General features: G+C 47.2%; 1 protein-coding gene across 1 annotated transcript in view; it reads left to right on the top strand.

Annotated features, from left to right (window-relative positions):
• The window catches only part of LOC139414751 (solute carrier organic anion transporter family member 2A1-like), an 85,613-nt gene that overhangs the window by 39,834 nt on the left and 27,412 nt on the right, over window positions 1–18,367 (top strand). Inside the window, exon 6 of the mRNA XM_071162434.1 lies at window positions 7,557–7,696. Coding sequence (XP_071018535.1) covers window positions 7,557–7,696 — 140 coding nt within the window. The remainder of the gene's footprint in view (window positions 1–7,556; window positions 7,697–18,367) is intronic.

The following is an 18,367-nucleotide window of genomic DNA, read 5'->3' as shown; positions in this document are numbered from 1 at the left end:
GTGGGTTAACTGGTCTAGGAACAGTGGGTTAACTGGTCTAGGAACAGTGGGTTAACTGGTCTAGGAACAGTGGGTTAACTGGCCTAGGAACAGTGGGTTAACTGGTCTAGGAACAGTGGGTTAACTGGCCTAGGAACAGTGGGTTAACTGGCCTAGGAACAGTGGGTTAACTGGCCTAGGAACAGTGGGTTAACTGGTCTAGGAACAGTGGGTTAACTGATCTAGGAACAGTGGGTTAACTAACCTAGGAACAGTGGGTTAACTGGCCTAGGAACAGTGGGTTAACTGGCCTAGGAACAGTGGGTTAACTGGCCTAGGAACAGTGGGTTAACTGGTCTAGGAACAGTGGGTTAACTGGCCTAGGAACAGTGGGTTAACTGGCCTAGGAACAGTGGGTTAACTGGTCTATGAACTGTGGGTTAACTGGCCTAGGAACAGTGGGGTTAACTGGCCTAGGAACAGTGGGTTAACTGGCCTAGGAACAGTGGGTTAACTGGCCTAGGAACAGTGGGTTAACTGGCCTAGGAACAGTGGGTTAACTGGTCTAGGAACTGTGGGTTAACTGGCCTAGGAACAGTGGGGTTAACTGGCCTAGGAACGGTGGGTTAACTGGCCTAGGAACAGTGGGTTAACTGGTCTAGGAACAGTTGGTTAACTGGTCTAGGAACAGTGGATTAACTGGTCTAGGAACAGTGGGTTAACTGGTCTAGGAACAGTGGTTTAACTGGTCTAGGAACAGTGGTTTAACTGGTCTAGGAACAGTGGGTTAACTGGCCTAGGAACAGTGGGTTAACTGGTCTAGGAACAGCGGGTTAACTGGTCTAGGAACAGCGGGTTAACTGGTCTAGGAACAGCGGGTTAACTGGTCTAGGAACAGTGGGTTAACTGGCCTAGGAACAGTGGGTTAACTGGCCTAGGAACAGTGGGTTAACTGGTCTAGGAACAGTGGGTTAACTGGTCTAGGAACAGTGGGTTAACTGGTCTAGGAACAGTGGGTTAACTGGTCTAGGAACAGTGGGTTAACTGGTCTAGGAACAGTGGGTTAACTGGTCTAGGAACAGTGGGTTAACTGGCCTAGGAACAGTGGGTTAACTGGTCTAGGAACAGTGGGTTAACTGCCTGTAGATCTCAAGAACGACAGATTTGTACCTCGTCAGCTCGGAGATTTGAACTTGCAACCTTCCGGTTACTGGCCCAACGAGTAACTACAATGTTGTTCTCTCAACTCTTCTCCAAGTTCATCTGTAGTTGAGTGCGTTGTTTTTAAGCTTTGAGATTCACTTCCTTTTAGGTGGTTGTAGAGATCATTTGAGGGAATCCTCCTAATTCTGCTCTGCACGCATTATTTGAAGTTTTAAGTTGTACGCATGGGGATATCTTTGCAGAATTCTGTATGAAGTCTCAATTTGGTGTTTGTCCCATTTTGTGAATTCTAGGTTGTTGAAGTATTCTTAGCCAGATCCTACTTGGGGTGTTTTATGTTCCTTTGATGGCATAGAAGGCCCTTCTTGCCTTGTCTCTTAGATTGTTTATAGCCTTGTGGAAGTTACCTGTGGTGCTGATGTTTATGCCAAGTTGGGTGTAATTTGTGTGCTCTAGGGCAACAAGGTCTTGGTGGAATATTTATTTGTGGTCCTGGCAACTGGACCTTTCTTGGAACACTTTGTGTTATAACTGTCAGGGCCCAGGTCTGACAGAATCTGTGCAGAATATCTAGGTGCTGCTGTAGGACCTCCTTAGTTGGGGACAGGAACAACAGATCATCAGCGAACTGTAGACATTTGACTTTAGAGTGTAGTAGGCTGAGGCCGGATGCTTCAGACCGTTCTAGAGCTTTCTCTCTCGTAAACTTTATTGACACGGCAAGTTAAATTACTTCCATTGTCAAAGTATACATTTAACAACAATGGTGGGACCAACAGAAATCAATAATAATAATAATAATAATAATAATAATAATAATAATAGTGGTGGAACTGTGATTACCATTAACAGCAACAACAATATTCATGAGAATAATACATCAAATAAATAGTAGTTGGGTAGTCTCAAAATGACTGAGAAGTCACATAACTTTCCCCGGTAAGAAAACCAAAACTGAGGCTCAAACATACGGGGAAACGAACAAAGAGTCACTGACAACAACCAAAACAGGTGGGGAAACGAACAAAGAGTCACTGACAACAACCAAAACAGGTGGGGAAACGAACAAAGAGTCACTGACAACAACCAAAACAGGTGGGGAAACGAACAAAGAGTCACTGACAACAACCAAAACAGGTGGGGGTTTTAAAAAAACAAACACTCATAGGGTTGTCACTAAACGTTGACTGGCAACAACAACTAGAACCTGAAAGACACCCACCACGAGACACACTAAATTTACCCACTAAGAGGCAAACAAAGGAAAAACCCCACACCAAACTTAAAGACAGGCAAACAAAACAAAAACAGGGAAGATCCGATAAAGGATCGTTTGTCTCGAAATCAAATAGGAAGTGCCAACTAAAATAATTAACCCTCCACATCTCTCAAGACAACTGGAGCACTGGGCCAGCCACTCTTAAATATCCCCCTGGGCCAGCCACTCTTAAATATCCCTCTGGGCCAGCCACTCTTAAATATCCCTCTGGGCCAGCCACTCTTAAATATCCCCCTGGGCCAGCCACTCTTAAATATCCCCCTGGGCCAGCCACTCTTAAATATCCCCCTGGGCCAGCCACTCTTAAATATCCCCCTGGGCCAGCCACTCTTAAATATCCCCCTGGGCCAGCCACTCTTAAATATCACCCTGGGCCAGCCACTCTTAAATATCCCCCTGGGTCAGCCACTCTTAAATATCCCCCTGGGCCAGCCACTCTTAAATATCCCCCTGGGCCAGCCACTCTTAAATATCCCCCTGGGTCAGCCACTCTTAAATATCCCCCTGGGCCAGCCACTCTTAAATATCCCCCTGGGCCAGCCACTCTTAAATATCCCCCTGGGCCAGCCACTCTTAAATATCCCCCTGGGCCAGCCACTCTTAAATATCCACCTGGGCCAGCCACTCTGTAAATATCCACCTGGGCCAGCCACTCTGTAAATATCCCCCTGGGCCAGCCACTCTGTAAATATCCACCTGGGCCAGCCACTCTTAAATATCCCCCTGGGCCAGCCACTCTTAAATATCCCCCTGGGTCAGCCACTCTTAAATATCCCCCTGGGCCAGCCACTCTTAAATATCCCCCTGGGCCAGCCACTCTTAAATACCTCCCTGGGTCAGCCACTCTTAAATATCCCCCTGGGTCAGCCACTCTTAAATATCCCCCTGGGTCAGCCACTCTTAAATATCCCCCTGGGCCAGCCACTCTTAAATATCCCCCTGGGCCAGCCACTCTTAAATATCCCTCTGGGCCAGCCACTCTTAAATATCCCCCTGGGCCAGCCACTATTAAATATCCCCCTGGGCCAGCCACTCTTAAATATCCCTCTGGGCCAGCCACTCTTAAATATCCCCCTGGGCCAGCCACTCTTAAATATCCCCCTGGGCCAGCCACTCTTAAATATCCCCCTGGGCCAGCCACTCTTAAATATCCCCCTGGGCCAGCCACTCTTAAATATCCCTCTGGGCCAGCCACTCTTAAATATCCCCCTGGGCCAGCCACTCTTAAATATCCCCCTGGGCCAGCCACTCTTAAATATCCCCCTGGGCCAGCCACTCTTAAATATCCCCCTGGGCCAGCCACTCTTAAATATCCCTCTGGGCCAGCCACTCTTAAATATCCCCCTGGGCCAGCCACTCTTAAATATCCCTCTGGGCCAGCCACTATTAAATATCCCCCTGGGCCAGCCACTCTTAAATATCCCTCTGGGCCAGCCACTCTTAAATATCCCCCTGGGCCAGCCACTCTTAAATATCCCCCTGGGCCAGCCACTCTTAAATATCCCCCTGGGCCAGCCACTCTTAAATATCCCTCTGGGCCAGCCACTCTTAAATATCCCCCTGGGCCAGCCACTCTTAAATATCCCCCTGGGCCAGCCACTCTTAAATATCCCCCTGGGCCAGCCACTCTTAAATATCCCCCTGGGCCAGCCACTCTTAAATATCCCTCTGGGCCAGCCACTCTTAAATATCCCCCTGGGCCAGCCACTCTTAAATATCCCTCTGGGCCAGCCACTATTAAATATCCCCCTGGGCCAGCCACTCTTAAATATCCCTCTGGGCCAGCCACTCTTAAATATCCCCCTGGGCCAGCCACTCTGTAAATATCCCCCTGGGCCAGCCACTCTTAAATATCCCCCTCGGCCAGCCACTCTTAAATATCCACCTGGGCCAGCCACTATTAAATATCCCCCTGGGCCAGCCACTCTTAAATATCCCTCTGGGCCAGCCACTCTTAAATATCCCCCTGGGCCAGCCACTCTGTAAATATCCCCCTGGGCCAGCCACTCTTAAATATCCCCCTCGGCCAGCCACTCTTAAATATCCCCCTGGGCCAGCCACTCTTAAATATCCCCCTGGGCCAGCCACTCTTAAATATCCCCCTGGGCCAGCCACTCTTAAATATCCCCCTGGGCCAGCCACTCTTAAATATCCCCCTGGGCCAGCCACTCTTAAATATCCCCCTGGGCCAGCCACTCTTAAATATCCCCCTGGGCCAGCCACTCTTAAATATCCCTCTGGGCCAGCCACTCTTAAATATCCCCCTGGGCCAGCCACTCTTAAATATCCCTCTGGGCCAGCCACTATTAAATATCCCCCTGGGCCAGCCACTCTTAAATATCCCTCTGGGCCAGCCACTCTTAAATATCCCCCTGGGCCAGCCACTCTGTAAATATCCCCCTGGGCCAGCCACTCTTAAATATCCCCCTCGGCCAGCCACTCTTAAATATCCCCCTGGGCCAGCCACTCTTAAATATCCCCCTGGGCCAGCCACTCTTAAATATCCCCCTGGGTCAGCCACTCTTAAATATCCCCCTGGGTCAGCCACTCTTAAATATCCCCCTGGGTCAGCCACTCTTAAATATCCCCCTGGGCCAGCCACTCTTAAATATCCCCCTGGGCCAGCCACTCTTAAATATCCCCCTGGGCCAGCCACTCTTAAATATCCCCCTGGGCCAGCCACTCTTAAATATCCCCCTGGGCCAGCCACTCTTAAATATCCACCTGGGCCAGCACAGGTAAAACACCTTCCCACTATAATGAGATGACAAACCAGCACAGATGTAACACATACTGACTAACGAGGTGACACCAGAGTGAGCACAGCCTGTCCTCTCTGGGCAACCAGGTTTGTCTATGACGACAAGTCTCTATGGCCAGACTGTGCTCACTGAGTCTGTACCTAGTCAGTGTTTTCCATCAGTCACAGGGGTCAGATAGTCTGCCACCGTGTACTGTATCAGTCACAGGGGTCAGATAGTCTGCTGCAGTGTACTGTATCAGTCACAGGGGTCAGATAGTCTGCCGCAGTGTACTGTATCAGTCACAGGGGTCAGATAGTCTGCCGCAGTGTACTGTATCAGTCACAGGGGTCAGATAGTCTGCCGCAGTGTACTGTATCAGTCACAGGGGTCAGATAGTCTGCCACAGTGTACTGTCTGTTTAGAGACAAATAGCATTGGAGTTTACTTTGATTTCTTGTGGTGTCTTTCCAATAGGTGATATTTGTCTTTGTGATAATTTGGTTGGGCCAGTGCTGTCCTGAGGCTCTAAGGCAGGGTTGCCCAACCCTCTTCCTGGAGATCTACTGTCCTGTAGGTTATCAGTTCAATTCTCTTCCTGGAGATCTACCGTCCTGTGGGTTTTCAGTCCAAACCTTTTCCTGGAGATCTACTGTCCTGAAAACCTACAGGACGGTAGATCTCCAGGAAGAGGGTTGGACTGATAACCTACAGGATGGTAGATCTCCAGGAAGAGGGTTGGACTGATAACCTACAGGATGGTAGATCTCCAGGAAGAGGGTTGGGCAGCCCTGCTCTGTGTGATTGGTTTGGTTAGTGAACTGAGCCTCAAAACCAGCTGGTTGACTGCTGTCCTGAGGCTCTATGGGGCTGGTTTGGGTAAGTTAACTGGGCCTCAGAACCAACTGGCTGATTGCTGTCCTGAGGCTCTATAGGGCTGGTTTGGGTTAGTGAACTGAGCCTCAGATCCAGCTGGTTGACTGCTGTCCTTGAGGCTCTATAGGGCTGGTTTGGGTTAGTGAACTGAGCCTCAGAACCAGCTGGTTGACTGCTGTCCTGAGGCTCTATGGGGTTAGTTTGGGTTGGTGAACTGAGCCTCAGAACCAGCTGGCTGAGTGCTGTCCTTGAGGCTCTATGGGGCTGGTTTGGGTTGGTGAACTGAGCCTCAGAACCAGCTGGCTGAGTGCTGTCCTGAGGCTCTATAGGGCTGGTTTGGGTTAGTGAACTGAGCCTCAGAACCAGCTGGCTGAGGGGACTCTTCTCTGGTTTCATCTCTTGACATTGTAGAGCTGTGTGATGGAATGTTTTGGGGTCACTTGTTTTTAGATGGTTGTAAAATGTGATGTCTCTTTTTTTATATTTGAATAAGGAGGGGGTATTGTCCCAATTCTGCTCTACATGTGTTATTTCGAGTTTTTCTTTGCACAATACACTCTTGCAAAATTCTGCATGCAGTATCTCGATTGGATGTTTGTCCCATTCATGAATCATCATCATCAGTAAAGAGTGAACACCATACTTTGCTGCCAAATAGAGTATTCAAAAAATAAATAATTGTTGGCAGATCCTAATTGGATTGTATTATTTTAATGTTCCTTTGAATGGCATAGAATGCTCTTCTTTTGTTTCGTCTCCCAGCTCGTTCACAGCCATGTGAAAGCTACACCTGTGTTGCTGACATTCAGTCCTAGATACGTGTAGTTTTTGGTCTGTTTTTTTTAATATAACTGTTTGTATTTGTGATCTTGATTTCAGGACTTCTTGGAATAACCTAAAAAAAACCTGAATATAACGATATCTGTCAGAGCCCAGGTTAAATAGTTTTGGATTTACCAGCCCTCTCTCTCTCTCATTTGACTTCAGAGTGTATTAGGGTGAGGCCCGGGTGCTTCAAACGGTTCTAGAGCCCTCTCTTTCTCCGTCTCTGCAAGCCTAGCTTGCTTAATCTCTGCCTGTCTGCCTGTCTTTCTGTCTCTCTCTCTCTCTCTAACCTTCCTCTCTCCCTCCAGTCACCAATGCTGAGCTGGCCCCTATAGACCCTCGCTGGGTGGGTGAGTGGTGGATGGGCCTCCTCGTCTCCTCTGCCAGCCTAGCCCTGACCTCCATCCCATATTTCTTCTTTCCTCTCTCCCGCTAGTCACCGACGCTGAGCTGGCCCCTATAGACCCTCGCTGGGTGGGTGCTTTGTGGATGGGCCTCCTCGTCTCCTCTGCCAGCCTAGCCCTGACCTCCATCCCATATTTATTCTTTCCTCTCTCCCGCTAGTCACCAACGCTGAGCTGGCCCCTACAGACCCTCGCTGGGTGGGTGCGTGGTGGATGGGCCTCCTCGTCTCCTCTGCCAGCCTAGCCCTGACCTCCATCCCATATTTATTCTTTCCTCTCTCCCGCTAGTCACCAACGCTGAGCTGGCCCCTACAGACCCTCGCTGGGTGGGTGCGTGGTGGATGGGCCTCCTCGTCTCCTCTGCCAGCCTAGCCCTGACCTCCACCCCATACTTCTTCTTTCCTCGCAGCATGCCACTGGAAGGCAATGTAGGTAACACTCTCTCACTAAAGTTCGCATCCCAAAATGGCACCCTATTCCCTACACAGGGCCCCAAATGGCTCTGATCAAAAGTAGTGCACAATGTAGGGAAAAGGGTGTCGTTTGGGATGCAGACATAGATGCTTTTATACACTGCTTATGCGTGTGTTATGAATGGGCCTTGGCTGTTTTAGGAAGTCTTTAAGTAGGTAACCACCAAATAAGGTATTACTGAAATTCCCTTGTAAACAACATTTCCAAAACATCGAGGACAAAGCAGTGCTTCATTCTTCTTCTGAGAATAATAAATATCTTCCTCAGGGGAAGAATTAAGGTTGTAAGACCGGGGCCCAGACATTAATATATATTATGTATTGTGGTATTTCATTATTTTGAATGACGTGAATAGCTAGAGCTTGAAAATTGATATTGTCTGGGAAAATAAGTCTATTTTAATTCAGGTTATACTGACCTCTTCTGGCTTGAAGCCAGCAGTGCAACTGATCATTTTAGCTGCCATGTACTGTTGATTGAAATGAACTAAGCCAGAATGTTATTGTGAGGGTGATAAAGACAATATGACACCGATGTCAATGAAAATCCGCAGATGACTTGGAGGTATACAGCACACTTCGTCGCCTTTTCGTCACGAGCCGTCCGTCCGTTACTGAGAACCACATACCGGATTTTGAACAGGGTTGTTAGCATTGGCATTAACATTAGCATTGGCATTAAAAAATAAAATGTATTGCCCCAATTTAGCCAAATATCTAGGCATCAGATAAGAACTACAGCATCCATAAAGTGACCATTAGCATTGCCACCTAAGTTTTGTAAGGACAATAGTTTTGATTAAATGTATAATTTATCTCTCTCACGTACTCAATTCTGTCCATTTATGAATCAACGATGTGCTACTTTTTTTTGTAGCATTTCTGACAATGCTAACACATCTTCCGCCAAAATCTCATAGTTCTCAAACAGGGTCAAGGCACTTAGGTTGCCTAGCAACAGCGCTAGTAGCTAGCTAACACCAGTCGGATAAGAGGCAAGCTACACGCAAACGAAGCCAGCTATATTTTGCTATGGAAGGTTTTTCACATGGCTGAAGTCATCTGTGTAAACTATTGGCCTTGACACTTGCGTGTAATCAGAGAACAAACCTAAACAAACCTAAAGACAAAGACAAGCTAGAGAATGGTCCCTTTGGTGCTATTGCCAGTTACCTAGCCAACTAACGTTATCCAGAGTCCTAGTTAGTTAGCTACCTATCCCTGCTGCTGTGTACCAGAGTCCTAGTTAGTTAGTTACCTATCCCTACTGCTGTGTAGTTAGCTACCTATCCCGGTTGTTGTGTACCAGAGTCCTAGTTAGTTACCTATCCCGGTTGTTGTGTACCAGAGTCCTAGTTAGTTAGTTACCTATCCCTGCTGCTGTGTACCAGAGTCCTAGTTAGTTAGTTACCTATCCCTACTGCTGTGTACCAGAGTCCTAGTTAGTTAGTTACCTATCCCTGCTGCTGTGTACCAGATTCCTAGTTAGTTAGCTACCTATCCCTGCTGCTGTGTACCAGAGTCCTAGTTAGTTAGTTACCTATCCCGGTTGTTGTGTACCAGAGTACTTGTTAGTTAGCTACCTATCCCGGTTGTTGTGTACCAGAGTCCTAGTTAGTTAGTTACCTATCCCGGTTGTTGTGTACCAGAGTCCTAGTTAGTTAGTTACCTATCCCTGCTGCTGTGTACCAGAGTCCTAGTTAGTTAGTTACCTATCCCTGCTGCTGTGTACCAGAGTCCTAGTTAGTTAGTTACCTATCCCTGCTGCTGTGTACCAGAGTCCTAGTTAGTTAGCTACCTATCCCGGTTGTTGTGTACCAGAGTCCTAGTTAGTTACCTATCCCGGTTGTTGTGTACCAGAGTCCTAGTTAGTTAGTTACCTATCCCTACTGCCTGTGTACCAGAGTCCTAGTTAGTTAGCTACCTATCCATGCTGCTGTGTACCAGAGTCCTAGTTAGTTAGTTACCTATCCCTGCTGCTGTGTACCAGAGTCCTAGTTAGTTAGCTACCTATCCCTGCTGCTGTGTACCAGAGTACTTGTTAGTTAGCTACCTATCCCGGTTGTTGTGTACCAGAGTCCTAGTTAGTTAGTTACCTATCCCGGTTGTTGTGTACCAGAGTCCTAGTTAGTTAGTTACCTATCCCTGCTGCTGTGTACCAGAGTCCTAGTTAGTTAGTTACCTATCCCTGCTGCTGTGTACCAGAGTCCTAGTTAGTTAGTTACCTATCCCTGCTGCTGTGTACCAGAGTCCTAGTTAGTTAGTTACCTATCCCTGCTAATGTGTACCAGAGTCCTAGTTAGTTAGCTACCTATCCCGGTTGTTGTGTACCAGAGTCCTAGTTAGTTACCTATCCCGGTTGTTGTGTACCAGAGTCCTAGTTAGTTAGTTACCTATCCCTACTGCCTGTGTACCAGAGTCCTAGTTAGTTAGCTACCTATCCATGCTGCTGTGTACCAGAGTCCTAGTTAGTTAGCTACCTATCCCTGCTGCTGTGTACCAGAGTACTTGTTAGTTAGTCCTAGTTAGTTAGTTACCTATCCCTGCTGCTGTGTACCAGAGTCCTAGTTAGTTAGCTACCTATCCCTGCTGCTGTGTACCAGAGTCCTAGTTAGTTAGTTACCTATCCCGGTTGTTGTGTACCAGAGTACTTGTTAGTTAGCTACCTATCCCGGTTGTTGTGTACCAGAGTCCTAGTTAGTTAGTTACCTATCCCGGTTGTTGTGTACCAGAGTCCTAGTTAGTTAGTTACCTATCCCTGCTGCTGTGTACCAGAGTCCTAGTTAGTTAGTTACCTATCCCTGCTGCTGTGTACCAGAGTCCTAGTTAGTTAGTTACCTATCCCTGCTGCTGTGTACCAGAGTCCTAGTTAGTTAGCTACCTATCCCGGTTGTTGTGTACCAGAGTCCTAGTTAGTTACCTATCCCGGTTGTTGTGTACCAGAGTCCTAGTTAGTTAGTTACCTATCCCTACTGCCTGTGTACCAGAGTCCTAGTTAGTTAGCTACCTATCCATGCTGCTGTGTACCAGAGTCCTAGTTAGTTAGTTACCTATCCCTGCTGCTGTGTACCAGAGTCCTAGTTAGTTAGCTACCTATCCCTGCTGCTGTGTACCAGAGTACTTGTTAGTTAGCTACCTATCCCGGTTGTTGTGTACCAGAGTCCTAGTTAGTTAGTTACCTATCCCGGTTGTTGTGTACCAGAGTCCTAGTTAGTTAGTTACCTATCCCTGCTGCTGTGTACCAGAGTCCTAGTTAGTTAGTTACCTATCCCTGCTGCTGTGTACCAGAGTCCTAGTTAGTTAGTTACCTATCCCTGCTGCTGTGTACCAGAGTCCTAGTTAGTTAGTTACCTATCCCTGCTAATGTGTACCAGAGTCCTAGTTAGTTAGCTACCTATCCCGGTTGTTGTGTACCAGAGTCCTAGTTAGTTACCTATCCCGGTTGTTGTGTACCAGAGTCCTAGTTAGTTAGTTACCTATCCCTACTGCCTGTGTACCAGAGTCCTAGTTAGTTAGCTACCTATCCATGCTGCTGTGTACCAGAGTCCTAGTTAGTTAGTTACCTATCCCTGCTGCTGTGTACCAGAGTCCTAGATAGTTAGCTACCTATCCCTGCTGCTGTGTACCAGAGTACTTGTTAATTAGCTACCTATCCCGGTTGTTGTGTACCAGAGTCCTAGTTAGTTAGTTACCTATCCCGGTTGTTGTGTACCAGAGTCCTAGTTAGTTAGTTACCTATCCCTGCTGCTGTGTACCAGAGTCCTAGTTAGTTAGTTACCTATCCCTGCTGCTGTGTACCAGAGTCCTAGTTAGTTAGTTACCTATCCCTGCTGCTGTGTACCAGAGTCCTAGTTAGTTAGCTACCTATCCCGGTTGTTGTGTACCAGAGTCCTAGTTAGTTACCTATCCCGGTTGTTGTGTACCAGAGTCCTAGTTAGTTAGTTACCTATCCCTACTGCCTGTGTACCAGAGTCCTAGTTAGTTAGCTACCTATCCATGCTGCTGTGTACCAGAGTCCTAGTTAGTTAGTTACCTATCCCTGCTGCTGTGTACCAGAGTCCTAGTTAGTTAGTTACCTATCCCTGCTGCTGTGTACCAGAGTCCTAGTTAGTTAGTTACCTATCCCTGCTGCTGTGTACCAGAGTCCTAGTTAGTTAGCTACCTATCCCGGTTGTTGTGTACCAGAGTCCTAGTTAGTTAGTTACCTATCCCTGCTGCTGTGTACCAGAGTCCTAGTTAGTTAGTTACCTATCCCTGCTGCTGTGTACCAGAGTCCTAGTTAGTTAGTTACCTATCCCTGCTGCTGTGTACCAGAGTCCTAGTTAGTTAGTTACCTATCCCTGCTAATGTGTACCAGAGTCCTAGTTAGTTAGCTACCTATCCGGGTTGTTGTGTACCAGAGTCCTAGTTAGTTACCTATCCCGGTTGTTGTGTACCAGAGTCCTAGTTAGTTAGTTACCTATCCCTACTGCCTGTGTACCAGAGTCCTAGTTAGTTAGCTACCTATCCATGCTGCTGTGTACCAGAGTCCTAGTTAGTTAGTTACCTATCCCTGCTAATGTGTACCAAGGTCCTAGTTATTTAGTTACCTATCCCGGTTGTTGTGTACCAGAGTCCTAGTTAGTTAGTTACCTATCCCTGCTGCTGTGTACCAGAGTCCTAGTTAGTTAGTTACCTCTCCCTGCTGCTGTGTACCAGAGTCCTAGTTAGTTAGTTACCTATCCCTGCTGCTGTGTACCGGAGTCCTAGTTAGTTAGTTACCTATCCCTGCTGCTGTGTACCAGAGTCCTAGTTAGTTAGCTACCTATCCCGGTTGTTGTGTACCAGAGTCCTAGTTAGTTACCTATCCCGGTTGTTGTGTACCAGAGTCCTAGTTAGTTAGTTACCTATCCCTACTGCCTGTGTACCAGAGTCCTAGTTAGTTAGCTACCTATCCATGCTGCTGTGTACCAGAGTCCTAGTTAGTTAGTTACCTATCCCTGCTGCTGTGTACCAGAGTCCTAGTTAGTTAGTTACCTATCCCTGCTGCTGTGTACCAGAGTCCTAGTTAGTTAGTTACCTATCCCTGCTGCTGTGTACCAGAGTCCTAGTTAGTTAGCTACCTATCCCGGTTGTTGTGTACCAGAGTCCTAGTTAGTTACCTATCCCGGTTGTTGTGTACCAGAGTCCTAGTTAGTTAGTTACCTATCCCTACTGCCTGTGTACCAGAGTCCTAGTTAGTTAGCTACCTATCCATGCTGCTGTGTACCAGAGTCCTAGTTAGTTAGTTACCTATCCCTGCTGCTGTGTACCAGATTCCTAGTTAGTTAGTTACCTATCCCTGCTGCTGTGTACCAGAGTCCTAGTTAGTTAGCTACCTATCCCTGCTGCTGTGTACCAGAGTACTTGTTAGTTAGCTACCTATCCCGGTTGTTGTGTACCAGAGTCCTAGTTAGTTAGTTACCTATCCCGGTTGTTGTGTACCAGAGTCCTAGTTAGTTAGTTACCTATCCCTACTGCCTCTGTACCAGAGTCCTAGTTAGTTAGCTACCTATCCCTGCTGCTGTGTACCAGTGTCCTAGTTAGTTAGCTACCTATCCCGGTTGCTGTGTACCAGAGTCCTAGTTAGTTAGCTACCTATCCCGGTTGCTGTGTACCAGAGTCCTAGTTAGTTAGTTACCTATCCCTGCTGCCTGTGTACCAGAGTCCTAGTTAGTTAGTTACCTATCCCTACTGCCTGTGTACCAGAGTCCTAGTTAGTTAGTTACCTATCCCTACTGCCTGTGTACCAGAGTCCTAGTTAGTTAGCTACCTATCCATGCTGCTGTGTACCAGAGTCCTAGTTAGTTAGTTACCTATCCCTGCTGCTGTGTACCAGAGTACTTGTTAGTTAGCTACCTATCCCGGTTGTTGTGTACCAGAGTCCTAGTTAGTTAGTTACCTATCCCGGTTGTTGTGTACCAGAGTCCTAGTTAGTTACCTATCCCGGTTGTTGTGTACCAGAGTCCTAGTTAGTTAGTTACCTATCCCTACTGCCTCTGTACCAGAGTCCTAGTTAGTTAGCTACCTATCCCTGCTGCTGTGTACCAGTGTCCTAGTTAGTTAGCTACCTATCCCGGTTGCTGTGTACCAGAGTCCTAGTTAGTTAGCTACCTATCCCGGTTGCTGTGTACCAGAGTCCTAGTTAGTTAGTTACCTATCCCTGCTGCCTGTGTACCAGAGTCCTAGTTAGTTAGTTACCTATCCCTACTGCCTGTGTACCAGAGTCCTAGTTAGTTAGTTACCTATCCCTACTGCCTGTGTACCAGAGTCCTAGTTAGTTAGCTACCTATCCATGCTGCTGTGTACCAGAGTCCTAGTTAGTTAGTTACCTATCCCTGCTGCTGTGTACCAGAGTCCTAGTTAGTTAGTTACCTATCCCTGCTGCTGTGTACCAGAGTCCTAGTTAGTTAGCTACCTATCCATGCTGCTGTGTACCAGAGTCCTAGTTAGTTAGTTACCTATCCCGGTTGTTGTGTACCAGAGTCCTAGTTAGTTAGTTACCTATCCCTACTGCCTGTGTACCAGAGTCCTAGTTAGTTAGCTACCTATCCCGGTTGTTGTGTACCAGAGTCCTAGTTAGTTAGTTACCTATCCCGGTTGTTGTGTACCAGAGTCCTAGTTAGTTAGTTACCTATCCCTACTGCCTGTGTACCAGAGTCCTAGTTAGTTAGCTACCTATCCCGGTTGCTGTGTACCGGAGTCCTAGTTAGTTAGCTACCTATCCCTGCTGCTGTGTACCAGAGTCCTAGTTAGTTAGTTACCTATCCTGGCTGCTGTGTACCAGAGTCCTAGTTAGTTAGTTACCTATCCCTACTGCCTGTGTACCAGAGTCCTAGTTAGTTAGCTACCTATCCTGGCTGCTGTGTACCAGAGTCCTAGTTAGTTAGTTACCTATCCCTACTGCATGTGTACCAGAGTCCTAGTTAGTTAGTTACCTATCCCCACTGCCTGTGTACCAGAGTCCTAGTTAGTTAGTTACCTATCCCTGCTGCTGTGTACCAGAGTCCTAGTTAGTTAGTTACCTATCCCTGCTGCTGTGTACCAGAGTCCTAGTTAGTTAGTTACCTATCCCTGCTGCTGTGTACCAGAGTCCTAGTTAGTTAGTTACCTATCCTGGCTGCTGTGTACCAGAGTCCTAGTTAGTTAGTTACCTATCCCTACTGCATGTGTACCAGAGTCCTAGTTAGTTAGCTACCTATCCTGGCTGCTGTGTACCAGAGTCCTAGTTAGTTAGTTACCTATCCCTACTGCATGTGTACCAGAGTCCTAGTTAGTTAGTTACCTATCCCCACTGCCTGTGTACCAGAGTCCTAGTTAGTTAGTTACCTATCCCTGCTGCTGTGTACCAGAGTCCTAGTTAGTTAGTTACCTATCCCTGCTGCTGTGTACCAGAGTCCTAGTTAGTTAGTTACCTATCCCTGCTGCTGTGTACCAGAGTCCTAGTTAGTTAGTTACCTATCCCTGCTGCTGTGTACCAGAGTCCTAGTTAGTTAGTTACCTATCCCTGCTGCTGTGTACCAGAGTCCTAGTTAGTTAGTTACCTATCCCTGCTGCTGTGTACCAGAGTCCTAGTTAGTTAGTTACCTATCCCTGCTGCTGTGTACCAGAGTCCTAGTTAGTTAGTTACCTATCCCTGCTGCTGTGTACCAGAGTCCTAGTTAGTTAGTTACCTATCCTGGCTGCTGTGTACCAGAGTCCTAGTTAGTTAGTTACCTATCCCCACTGCCTGTGTACCAGAGTCCTAGTTGCTTAGCTATCTATCCCTGCTGCTGTGTACCAGAGTCCTAGTTAGTTAGTTACCTATCCTGGCTGCTGTGTACCAGAGTCCTAGTTAGTTAGCTACCTATCCATGCTGCTGTGTACCAGAGTCCTAGTTAGTTAGCTACCTATCCTGGTTGCTGTGTACCGGAGTCCTAGTTAGTTAGCTACCTATCCCTGCTGCTGTGTACCAGAGTCCTAGTTAGTTAGTTACCTATCCTGGCTGCTGTGTACCAGAGTCCTAGTTAGTTAGTTACCTATCCCTACTGCATGTGCACCAGAGTCCTAGTTAGTTAGTTACCTATCCCCACTGCCTGTGTACCAGAGTCCTAGTTAGTTAGTTACCTATCCCTGCTGCTGTGTACCAGAGTCCTAGTTAGTTAGTTACCTATCCCTGCTGCTGTGTACCAGAGTCCTAGTTAGTTAGTTACCTATCCCTGCTGCTGTGTACCAGAGTCCTAGTTAGTTAGTTACCTATCCTGGCTGCTGTGTACCAGAGTCCTAGTTAGTTAGTTACCTATCCCTACTGCATGTGTACCAGAGTCCTAGTTAGTTAGTTACCTATCCCCACTGCCTGTGTACCAGAGTCCTAGTTGCTTAGCTATCTATCCCTGCTGCTGTGTACCAGAGTCCTAGTTGGTTAGTTACCTATCCTGGCTGCTGTGTACCAGAGTCCTAGTTAGTTAGTTACCTATCCCTACTGCATGTGTACCAGAGTCCTAGTTAGTTAGTTACCTATCCCCACTGCCTGTGTACCAGAGTCCTAGTTGCTTAGCTATCTATCCCTGCTGCCTGTGTACCAGAGTCCTAGTTGCTTAGCTATCTATCCCTGCTGCTGTGTACCAGAGTCCTAGTTAGTTAGTTACCTATCCCTACTGCCTGTGTACCAGAGTCCTAGTTAGTTAGTTACCTATCCCTGCTGCTGTGTACCAGAGTCCTAGTTAGTTAGTTACCTATCCCTGCTGCTGTGTACCAGAGTCCTAGTTAGTTAGTTACCTATCCCTGCTGCTGTGTACCAGAGTCCTAGTTAGTTAGTTACCTATCCTGGCTGCTGTGTACCAGAGTCCTAGTTAGTTAGTTACCTATCCCTGCTGCTGTGTACCGGAGTCCTAGTTAGTTAGTTACCTATCCCTACTGCTGTGTACCAGAGTCCTAGTTGCTTAGCTATCTATCCCTGCTGCCTGTGTACCAGAGTCCTAGTTAGTTAGTTACCTATCCCCACTGCCTGTGTACCAGAGTCCCAGTTAGTTAGTTACCTATCCCCACTGCATGTGTACCAGAGTCCTAGTTAGTTAGTTACCTATCCCCACTGCCTGTGTACCAGAGTCCTTGTTAGTTAGTTACCTATCCCTACTGCCTGTGTACCAGAGTCCTAGTTAGTTAGTTACCTATCCCTACTGCCTGTGTACCAGAGTCCTAGTTAGTTAGTTACCTATCCCTACTGCCTGTGTACCAGAGTCCTTGTTAGTTAGTTACCTATCCCTACTGCCTGTGTACCAGAGTCCTTGTTAGTTAGTTACCTATCCCGGTTGCTGTGTACCAGAGTCCTAGTTAGTTAGTTACCTATGCCCACTGCATGTGTACCAGAGTCCTAGTTAGTTAGTTACCTATCCCCACTGCCTGTGTACCAGAGTCCTAGTTGCTTAGCTATCTATCCCTGCTGCTGTGTACCAGAGTCCCAGTTAGTTAGTTACCTATCCCCACTGCATGTGTACCAGAGTCCTAGTTAGTTAGTTACCTATCCCCACTGCCTGTGTACCAGAGTCCTTGTTAGTTAGTTACCTATCCCTACTGCCTGTGTACCAGAGTCCTAGTTAGTTAGTTACCTATCCCTACTGCCTGTGTACCAGAGTCCTAGTTAGTTAGTTACCTATCCCTACTGCCTGTGTACCAGAGTCCTTGTTAGTTAGTTACCTATCCCGGTTGCTGTGTACCAGAGTCCTAGTTAGTTAGTTACCTATGCCCACTGCATGTGTACCAGAGTCCTAGTTAGTTAGTTACCTATCCCCACTGCCTGTGTACCAGAGTCCTAGTTAGTTAGTTACCTATCCCCACTGCATGTGTACCAGAGTCCTAGTTAGTTAGTTACCTATCCCCACTGCCTGTGTACCAGAGTCCTAGTTAGTTAGTTACCTATCCCTGCTGCTGTGTACCAGAGTCCTAGTTAGTTAGTTAACTATCCTGGCTGCTGTGTACCAGAGTCCTAGTTAGTTAGTTACCTATCCCTACTGCATGTGTACCAGAGTCCTAGTTAGTTAGTTACCTATCCCCACTGCCTGTGTACCAGAGTCCTAGTTGCTTAGCTATCTATCCCTGCTGCTGTGTACCAGAGTCCTAGTTGGTTAGCTACCTATCCTGGCTGCTGTGTACCAGAGTCCTAGTTAGTTAGTTACCTATCCCTACTGCATGTGTACCAGAGTCCTAGTTAGTTAGTTACCTATCCCCACTGCCTGTGTACCAGAGTCCTAGTTGCTTAGCTATCTATCCCTGCTGCCTGTGTACCAGAGTCCTAGTTGCTTAGCTATCTATCCCTGCTGCTGTGTACCAGAGTCCTAGTTCGTTAGTTACCTATCTCTACTGCCTGTGTACCAGAGTCCTAGTTAGTTAGCTACCTATCCCTACTGCCTGTGTACCAGAGTCCTAGTTGCTTAGCTATCTATCCCTACTGCCTGTGTACCAGAGTCCTAGTTGCTTAGCTATCTATCCCTACTGCCTGTGTACCAGAGTCCTAGTTGCTTAGCTATCTATCCCTGCTGCTGTGTACCAGAGTCCTAGTTGCTTAGCTATCTATCCATGCTGCTGTGTACCAGAGTCCTAGTTGCTTAGCTATCTATCCCTGCTGCTGTG

The sequence above is a fragment of the Oncorhynchus clarkii genome, chromosome 1, assembly GCF_045791955.1.
Source record: "Oncorhynchus clarkii lewisi isolate Uvic-CL-2024 chromosome 1, UVic_Ocla_1.0, whole genome shotgun sequence".
In the NCBI taxonomy this organism is placed as follows: Eukaryota; Metazoa; Chordata; class Actinopteri; order Salmoniformes; family Salmonidae; genus Oncorhynchus; species Oncorhynchus clarkii.
Note: the sequence above shows the minus strand (reverse complement) of the source record. Positions and strands in the feature narration are given on the sequence as shown.